Source organism: Hippoglossus stenolepis, chromosome 8, assembly GCF_022539355.2.
Source record: "Hippoglossus stenolepis isolate QCI-W04-F060 chromosome 8, HSTE1.2, whole genome shotgun sequence".
NCBI lineage: Eukaryota > Metazoa > Chordata > Actinopteri > Pleuronectiformes > Pleuronectidae > Hippoglossus > Hippoglossus stenolepis.
Window position 1 is genome coordinate 13524354 of NC_061490.1, and position 9968 is coordinate 13534321.

A 9968-nucleotide genomic window follows, 5' to 3' on the forward strand; every position below is an offset into this window, starting at 1 on the left:
TTTAAAAACTAAATTTACTAAAAGTGTCATTCAAGTATGGTAGAGATGAAGAGGTCAGTGTCCTAATCAAGAGATGTATGCATCATTATTATCTTGGTAAATGTTATTCACAAAAAAGGAATTGTGAAAATGTTCTTTTCGCAAAAAAAAGTGATGCAAGTTGGTAATGGTTTATGAGCAAAGACTATTTCTTATTTAAAGTAGTTGATATCAGTCACAACAAGTCTGCGCACAGGGCGAATATTTAAATGATTCCTTCTAATCTCTGCTGAAACGGACATGATTTTACAAGCCTACATCTTATTTTGAAATGCCTGCACCAGAAGTTGTGGGGTCGCTGTGTGTAACTTGACGCCGGTGAGGGGAGCAGCCGGAGAACCACGCAGCAGGAGTTTTAGTGATCTGCAGGTGAATAATTAAACATGATGGAACTTTTTATAAAGCAGAAGTCTAAACGATGAGAAGCCATGTGAGCAGTGAGGCTAATGTGGCGAGCTTCACTGAAGATTTCACGTTGTTCAAACTTCTGCATCGCGATGGCGCTGCACTTGTTATCGTTAGCTGCTTCATCATCGTGTCGTTGGGTTGATGATGATGAGGTTGAATGTCGCCGCCGGCAGGGATCGTTCACAAACATTTAACATAGCAGCTAATGTTAGCCAACGGCTACCGTGAAGTTCACGCAGACATGAAACACGTCACGATCGGCCACGTTAACGGTCTCTACAGTTAATAAGTTGCGTTAGAAGTAAAGAGTTTCATAATTAACCATTTTTATTTATTGAAGTGAAGTTAGCAGACAGTTAAGCTAAAGTTGAGCTAATGCTGAGTGGGTTCTGTGCCATGAACATCCCTGCTCACGTTAGCTGTCATGCTACATTCAGCTCAGCACATCCCAAATCAGCCACATCTATATCCTCATTATTATTAAACATCATTATTATTATTATTAGCTTTTTCCATTGTAGGCTTATGTGTTTTGATTGGACTCTAACTGAGTAACTTGACGTTGCGCTCAAATGATAAAGTAGACTGAAGGTTTTTTTGTGAACCTGTTTATGAAGTGGTAAAAACTTAGTTGAGCTTGACATGTAAATATTAATCATTGTACTTTTAGCAAACAGTTTAAAAATTGTAATACTCCTGACATACAACCCGTGACACAGAATAATAATATTGAAACATTAGTACTGTCAGCATGTATTGCTCCAGTATAGATGTGATGCCTTGTTGAGTGTGGTAGGTTTAAAACCAGTTTGAACCTTCGTGGGACCAGAATGGAGGTATCAAGGAGAAGAGTTTTCCAAAAACATCTGGAACCTGCGAGACCCCTGCGTCGCTGCTACACCATTGACATTGGTAAGCTCCAAGTCTGCACCAGTTGTTCTCACCTGCAGGACCAGTGGTTTCACTTATTATTATAATTTACTTCTTTTTAACTCTTGTGAGAATTCTTATCATTTCATTTAGAGCCCAACAGAAATGCTGCTACATGTGCTCAGGCGCTGATGGAGGAAGTGGATCCACCGGTAAGAATCCCAAAGGGTTGCAGCAAACAATTAATTCTTCAATCAATCATAGATTTGAAGTCAACTCAACTCAATTTATTCAAATTGATTATTTTGTTGCCTTTAACTGTCCAAAACCCAAATATAATCAGTTTACAAGGATGCAGTGTAGAATATCAGCAAGTCATCACAATGAGAACTTGAAACGAGACAATGTTTTGCCATTTTTTTCTTGTTAACATTAAATAAGAAATGTGCCTTTTGATTTACACAAGATTAAGTGTTTGTCTGATTTTCTAACATTGTTCTGATTTTGTGCTTAAAAGACAAACATAGGCATAGAGCAGTTCCTCAAGATAGTCAACCTCCAAAAACCGAAAGAAGGTAAGACAAAATGTTATGACAACTATTGTAATGGTTGGGAGGTGGTTTCTTTTTCACAGTAGTGGTATGGTACTGTCTTTGTAGCAACCTTGTTTTTCCTTATCTTTGTATTCTGCTTGGCCTGATCTTCGAACTCTGAACTCTTGTTGTTCATAATGTCGGTTCTAATTTATGTCTGTATAAACATTTACAGGCAGAATATCTTACACAAGAGACTTTTTAATTGCGTTGGCGAGTTCTCCTCATTCCAGGGAGAAACCAAAGTTCTTGCCAGAGCACCCCATAGTCTTAACCGAGGCAGTAAGTTGGCTGTTTATAATCCGTTTGAATGAAGTATCCTCTCTAAATGCTCAACATCGCATTATAAGTGTGCTGTTTGGATTGAAACATGTTTTTATACCATCTAAACAGAGAGAGCCCGGGAACCTGAGGCTTCATGAAATGAGATGGGCCGGTGGAAAAGAGGAAATGTGAGTTTTTCTCTTGTATGTGGACAGTTTTGTAGAAGTAGAAAATAAGTTATAACTGGAATTCAATGCAGATTACTGTTTGAACACATATTTCACACTGATATAAAAGCAGATTTGTTTTTACACACATTAGATACATTTCTATCATTGTCTTGCAGTATACATTTGTTTTTAACTTTTACTTTAAAGACATGATCAGTATAAAAATAATTCACCAATATATGTTTTTTTCTTTTCAGGGCTGCAGAAAGGCGTCTCTCACCTTAAAGAATTTGCGCAGGTGTTCCCCCAAAGAGTGTTTCTGTATTTTCTTGTTGAACGTTATTTAACTCTTTATTTAACTTGTGACATTTTGCATTGCATGTTTATTATTTAACTATTTGAGATGAAGTGTTAATACTAAACCCCACTTTATTTGCTTAAGTATGAGAATTGCATTTTTGCTTACATTTTCTGCTGTGCATGACTATAGCGAAGTATTAACATTGTGTACAATTGTTCTAAATATATTAATGGATGCTTTTCAAGAAACGATGGGACGGGTCTGTCACTACAATGGAGTCATATAAAAAAAAAAGTGAAGTGATCAAAATGATGTTTTTCATCAGCATTGTGATTTAACATGTCTTACTAAACATGTTAATTTCTTCTTCTCTCATAAAAGATGGTTTGACCCAACAGTTTGCTGTGTGGACATTTTCCTTCTGGCACTTATTAAAACCATAGACTGTAAATAAATATGGCCGACACATTGTCACCTCCTCCCCTGTACATTTGGAGACCGTCTGTGCCAATCAAGACATTTTACCCCATTTTTATGGATAAATTTAAATTCTGAAAGGAAACCTGACGAGTCATTTCTGACTGATCAGTCCAGAAACACTAATCTGTGCTGTTGCTCTTATGGGGTTGAGAAGTTTGTATTATGAGGATATTCCAGCTGTCATCAAAATACAGTGTACATATGCATACTATATGTACACACCATACATTCACTTGTAATTCTTTATAAGGTATTAAATAGTCTTGCATTCCATAAAGGTCTTGTATGTTTTTTTCTCGCCTTGTCGAAGGCAATTGTAGAACCTGGTAAGCTTTTCACCTCTCAACGGACATGTGACTTTAGCGAAATCTTTTTTTCCAAATGGTTTTTAATTGGTAAATCATCAATCGTTTCTGCTGCTTATTTGGGTCCAGGCACACACAGATTATGAGATAACAGATAAGTAAAAGCCTCCCGACCCCTCTTATTGGATCTGCAGACTGAGTAGTTTGTCTTCTTTTTGTGTGTCTTTTTGTTCATTTCAAATCTCTGTGCTTGTTTTGTGTCCCTTTGTGGTCATTTTGACTCTTTTGTCGTCCCTTTCAGCCCCTTTCTGGTCATTTTGGATCTGTGGTCCATTGTTTTTGTAACTCTAGATGTTTGTCTTTTCAGCAGTTTTCGTGTCCCTGGGCTCATTTGTGTCTCTTTAGGAAAGACCTGCCTGTCTGTGTAGTCTTTTTAACTGAACTCGGTGACGTTCAAACAATTTGCGATATTACAGCAGCAAGAGTCAACATTAGGCATCAGTAAGGAATAATAAGTAACATACACTACTTAAGTGTATGGGTAATACTATTTAAGTGTAAGGAAGTCTAAAAAACACATGAATCAGGAGGGTGTGGGTAGTATTGTGTGATTTCCTCTGTGGACTGTCCAGAATGTGGACATGTTAGATTAGTCACATCAGTACGTGACTGAGGAAGAGTCCCACGTCCAGTCAGCGAGGCTGTGACGTAATCGACGTCAGATCCTCACGTTACGGCGTTGACGTCAGATGCGCAGAAAGCGAAATGAGTTAGTGTGAAGCGGAGTCGACGACAGATCACCAGCATCAAACCAAAGGTAAGAACGTGTCTGTGAACCGGGTCGTAGCTTTTGACTGTAATGGCTCGTGTTGGAAGCTACTGACCGGTGTGTCGTCCTCCTGCTGCGGGAGCTTCATGTGCTGTGTGCGGCGATGGGCTCGTTCCATCCCGCGGTGTTAAACTGTGGGTGGGGGGGAAACGTGTCTTTATTCATCGTGTTGAGTTTAGTTGTAAACTCACCATTATGTGAGGTTAACTTCTCCACCGCAGGTCGCTTCTTGTGTCCAGGTGTCCTCTCCCTGTGTTCCTCTTCTTCCTGGTCAGAGATTTGAATGTGGTATTGACCCGCTGTTTCTGTTACAGGAGATGGATTCAAAAGACGAGCAGGGACACGGGTTGAACTGCAGGTGAGGTCCTGTCCATAAAGTCATATAAAGTTATGTCCTCTGGTTCATTTGGAAGTGGGGAAACTAGCAGGTGTGTCTGGATATGAGGTCATCGCCAAGAAAGCGCTGGATGTGTGTGGGTGATTCACTTTAAAGCAAGGTCAATAATGATCATTTTAAATAAGTACAAGATTAATACCTACTAGGCAAGTTACAGCACATTTCAACAACAAGGCAATTCAAAGTGCTCTACTGTGTTTTAAAGGCATCAGGACAAATTGTAAAAGCAATTTAAGACTAGACTAAAAAGGAATTCAAGGGATAGTTCACCCCAAAAATGAAAATTCCCTCATTATCTACTCACCACTTTGCAGATGGAGGTGTGCAAAGGCATTTTGGGGGCAGGGGCTCAAGTGAGATTCATTATTTATATAAAAAAAAAAGTTCTAAACCCAAAAGTTAATATAGTGTCACATCTCTGACTAGCTTAACAATTTATTTCAATACCCACACTCAATTGTTAAATACTCAACAGTAGTAGAATGAATAGTTATTAGATGAGGAGCCTACAATAAAAATTATGCAGTTTAAGGCAGGACACTACAGGCAAAAACAGTTTCTTCGTGTACTGGTCAATTTTGAGATTTTGGTCTATTTTGCTTCAATGTCGTCTTCTTTCACTCTAATGGAAAGAAAACTTCCAAAAACACACATTTAGATTGTGTTTGTTTTACCCTCTGATTAACTAACTTTTTATTGAGAAAGGGCTTAAAAAAGTGTTATAAACTGTTACTATTATTACACGTGTAGTGTAATTTACAAAATAAGGTTTTCAATTAAAAAATGAGACTACAACAGTAAGTCTATGACAGTGGTCAGTGCTCTCCACACTGATTTGACATTCATTCAGTTTGGACTTGTGTGCTGCACATAAGGATTAAAAGGACAAACTCTGATTATAGCCTTTACTGTATCAAGGTTCCCCCGCCTGGCCCCCCCTTAGCTGCGCCCCTGCACTGAGGCGCATTACTGCGCAGGTCAACAACAGATTCTGCTTCTCTGATGTTTTTCTAATCACTCACACTCACATATTTATGTTCCTGGATAAACGGGGCGTCGCTTCTTCTGCAACAATGAAGATAAAACACAGTGCTTGTCTTAACCCTGATGTCCTGACATGTGTCTCATAAACTCTAGAGAATCAAACAAACAAAGTAAACGTCAGTACTGTACATGTCCTAATAACTTGTGATCAGTGCTGGTGTTTATTGCTGAAGTGTAAAGTGAGCGCAGGTCAGAGGAGTGAGGAGGAAGCTCCGACAGAGACTCTGACACAGGACGACTGGACCTTTTTAATGAGCGTCTGTCCTGAAGCAGCAGCGGTGTTCTAATTATTCAGCCACGGGACAAAGCTAAAAACAACATGAATCATTATGTTCTGTCTCTGTCTCATCGATACAGAGTCGTCCTCGTCGAGATGTATCTAAGAATCAAGACATGTCCGCAGCTCTAGTGATCACCACTGTGCAGGAGACGTGGAGGGGGCGGAGGGTAGAGAGGGTATCGGAACTAGACAAATTCTAATCTCCCGACCTGATATTTTGATTGACAGGGAAGTTGTGCACAAACAGGAGTATAATTTTAATTTATTTAGAAAAAGCACAGCAGAAAAAGGGCACTTTCTCTCGAGGAAGAAAAATCAGCAGGGGCTCAAGCCCCCTTTGATGTCTATGTGTGCACGTGCCAGGTGGTGAGTAGATCATGAGTGAACTTTCATTTTTGGGTGAACTATCCCTTTTTAAATAGAGAATAAAAATAGTGAAAATAAAAGTTCAGTGTAAGAAATGAGTAATTATTTGATTTAATAAAAGTCGTGGCAAACAAGAAAGTCTTCAGTATTGATTTAAAAGAGCTAAGATTAACAGCAGACCTGCAGTTCTCTGGGAGCTTTTTCCACAAATGTGCAGCGTAGAAACCGAACGCTGCTTCTTCCATGTTTAGTTTCATAATAAAAGTTTATAAAAAAGTGCTTAAGCCCAAAACTGAGCATTATAACTTCTTTTACTGCAAGGTAAAGTCAACGTATCTACTGAACGGCATTTGAGAGAAAGTAGCCATGATAAAAACTTTGCAGCTTTATGGGATTTCAAATGTTTTCTGTTACAAATAGATTTCCATCTCCTCCACCTGTACTTTGGTGGCTACATAACTCCCAATAGACAAATGTCTCAACAACTGAAAAGATAATCCTGGAAGTAAATGTACAACTTGACACAGGAATATGAGAAAGTTTGGTTTTTAGATTTGGTTGAAGTGACCTTTTCAGACCCCTAATCCACTGCCCAGAGGAATGAAGTCGCAATTCAGTTTGGTTTTCAGGCTCAAAGTAATCATATGATATCTCTTTTATTTTGACTTAAGTCCGATTTATGTGCACAACCCACACCTGGATGCACTGAAAGATGACGTCCTCTACCACTTCGGTCTGGGAACAGGAACTCACGACCTACCAGCTATGTTTGGTGACGTCAAAGTAATGACTTATCTTACTACGTTCATTTGTGTGGAAAAACAGTCTCGTGCATGACGGTGTTCATTTGTAAATCCTTGTTTTTAGTTTGTGTGTGTTGGGGGCAGTCCCTGGAGGATGAAGGCATTCACCGAGTACATCGCCGCTGAGCTCGGTATGGAAGACCCCAAATCCGAGTACCCAAACATCTGTGCTGGAACAGACCGCTACGCCATGTACAAAGTTGGCCCTGTGCTCTCTGTCAGCGTATGTAAAAGCCTCAAGATATTTCTGTTCTTCTTTTGTAAACATATACTGCACCACCGATTCTCAACGAATATAAGAAATATTCTGTCCTTTTTAACTAAACATCTGTGTGTGTGTGTGTGTGTGTGTGTGTGTGTGTGTGTGTGTGTGTGTGTGTGTGTGTGTGTGTGTGTGTGTGTGTGTGTGTGTGTGTGTGTGTGTGTGTGTGTGTGTGTGTGTGTGTGTGTGTGTGTGTGTGTGTGCTATATTTTTCAGCATGGGATGGGCATTCCTTCTATAGCCATAATGCTGCATGAGCTAATAAAGCTCCTCCATCATGCACATTGCACGGATGTTACAATTATGCGCATTGGGACATCAGGTGGAATAGGTAAGCTAATTATTTCGGAAATATTTTGTGTTAACCAAGAACCTGATAATGTTACATTATTTAACCATAAATACTGTTGGTTCCCTGTGGCAAGAGGCAACTGCCTTCACCTCCCTGTGTGGTCACATGTGTACTTGCCAAGAGGTTGGGTAGTGTGGACATAAATCACATTTTCCTACTTTTACGGCAGTGAAATCCAGTTTGACTTTTTGTTGCTTTTCACTGATTATTATTTCTTTGTTTTATTAAAGTAAGTTATTAATTTCCATTTTTGTTATACACCGACCGTTCCATTTTTCAGATTATTCTATAAACCAGGGTTTGGTGTCCTCCATTATAGGTTTGAATTGATAGATCATATCCATTTTCCCAGCATGGCTAAATAGTGTATGCTTTAAACTAAAAACATAGGTTATCTGAAATATCTAATCAGAGGTTTAAGAATTTGTTTGGATGGTTTTCATTCTAAACTGAACAGGATGCTTAGTTAACATAATATAGTCCTACACTATAAACCTTTCATTTTTTGCAATTTGTACCTGTAGTCGAGAAACATTTTTTTCTCATTTGCCATTTTTGGTTTTCAGGAATTGAGCCTGGCACCGTCGTTGTTACCAAACAGTCAGTGGACGGCACCTTCCTGCCCAGGTTTGAGCAGATGATCCTGGGGAAGATTGTGGTGCGTAACATTGATCTGGACCAATGCCTGGCCGAGGAGCTGTTGCAGTGCAGCAAAGAGCTGAACCAGTTTGAGACTGTGATAGGCAACACCATGTGCACCATGGATTTCTATGAAGGTATGAGTTCTTCTGCACTGACATGTATATCACATTGTTCATGGACGTGTACAGTGGTTTAGGCGTAACGTCCATCTTCACTATCTGTGCAGGCCAAGCTCGTTTGGATGGGGCCTTCTGCTCCTACACTGAGGAGGACAAACAGGACTACCTCATGAGAGCCAGCAAAGCAGGAGTCTGCAATATTGAAATGGAGTCATCCGTTTTTGCTGCCATGTGCAAGCTGAGTGGTCTGCGTGGTAAGAAAAATCGACACAACTTGCAACATGTTCAAAACACCTAATTTCGTCAGGCTCAGTCTCTAACGTTTTTTTTCCTGTGTGAAGCGGCCGTGGTGTGTGTGACGTTACTGGATCGTCTGAAGGGGGATCAGGTGAGCTGCTCTCATGAAGTTCTTAACCGCTACCAGCAGCGTCCTCAGAAGCTGGTTGGTTACTACATCAAACAGCAGCTGATGGCCCAAGCAGAAAGTAGCTAAGTTTAACCATCGCTGGTTTGCAAGCATACATCCCAATCTGCCTATCTACTCTTGACACTGAAAACTTTGCAATGCAATAACTGAGCTTTAAAACACTCTCCTATACTTCTATATTTTTATCGATGTCACCGTCACGATGAACTGTCGTGGACTGACTTTTTTAACTTGTATTTTCTTTTGGGGAACATTTAACTGAACTTTTAATGAAAAATAGAATCCTGTGCTCATCCATGCCTCTGTGTAGTAGAACACATGAAGTTCCTTATCTGTAAAACTTGAACCAGAATCACATAACTTATTGAAATCCTCTTTGTTTCATGAATGATAATGACATGACTATGACGTAGTTAAGTTTTTGTCCTTGGCTTGTTATTGGTTTTAAAAATCCGTGTAGTGTTTTCAATGTAGATTGTATTTTACATTTTCCTCTTCTGTAATGTTTGTCCAGGTATCAATCGGAACCTATAAACAAATTGTCATTCATTTTGAGAGAGAGGAAATTCCATTGGATGTCTTATTTCTAATAAAGCCTCATACTCTCTAAAGCTGTTTGTTATGTTTTGGTTTTTAAAAGTAGCACAAATTCACATCATGCTGCTGTTATGTCTTGCTGAATAAAGAACGCTGACTTTCTATTCATTTGAATTCTTGCTTTGTCTACATTTATTTTCTTGGTTGGATTAACTGTAACGAAGCCGGACCCCTCCCCACAGATCAATAAAGAATTTTGTGTCTGGAAAGTAGTCTCACATTTTTTTTAACCCTTTAGTTGTTGCAGATCTGATGAAGCCCAGGGCACCAACATAATTAATAACAATGATGTTCCTAAATATGATCTATATTAAATCATTAATTTGGCCGATAAACTGACATAATCACATATAGACATTATAATTCCTCATGTCAGTTTATGCCCCTTTTAGTTTTATTACATATATTTCAACTAATCAA

At 39.2% G+C, this 9968-nt stretch overlaps 2 protein-coding genes across 5 annotated transcripts; both read left to right on the forward strand.

Annotated features, from left to right (window-relative positions):
• Positions 1-125: 125 nt before the first annotated feature.
• On the forward strand, positions 126-3042 carry gra (granulito). 4 transcript variants are annotated; one of them, XM_035162855.2, is made up of 7 exons: positions 126-408; positions 1256-1359; positions 1471-1529; positions 1835-1892; positions 2086-2192; positions 2304-2362; positions 2602-3042. In XM_035162855.2, the coding sequence occupies exons 2-7, from the start codon at positions 1278-1280 to the stop codon at positions 2627-2629; spliced, it is 393 nt and encodes a 130-aa protein (XP_035018746.1). In that variant the 5' UTR covers positions 126-408; positions 1256-1277; the 3' UTR covers positions 2630-3042. The 4 variants fall into 4 exon arrangements, with proteins under 4 accessions (XP_035018746.1, XP_035018745.1, XP_035018744.1 ...); XM_035162854.2 differs by having other exon boundaries at positions 1277-1359; XM_035162853.2 differs by having other exon boundaries at positions 127-408; positions 1236-1359.
• Positions 3043-4144: 1102 nt separating this feature from the next.
• Positions 4145-9662, forward strand: upp1 (uridine phosphorylase 1). The gene is made up of 8 exons (XM_035164716.2): positions 4145-4247; positions 4574-4617; positions 7018-7129; positions 7214-7372; positions 7628-7742; positions 8330-8539; positions 8632-8778; positions 8866-9662. Exons 2-8 carry the CDS (start codon positions 4577-4579, stop codon positions 9015-9017), a joined length of 936 nt encoding a protein of 311 aa, XP_035020607.1. The 5' UTR covers positions 4145-4247; positions 4574-4576; the 3' UTR covers positions 9018-9662.
• Positions 9663-9968: the final 306 nt, after the last annotated feature.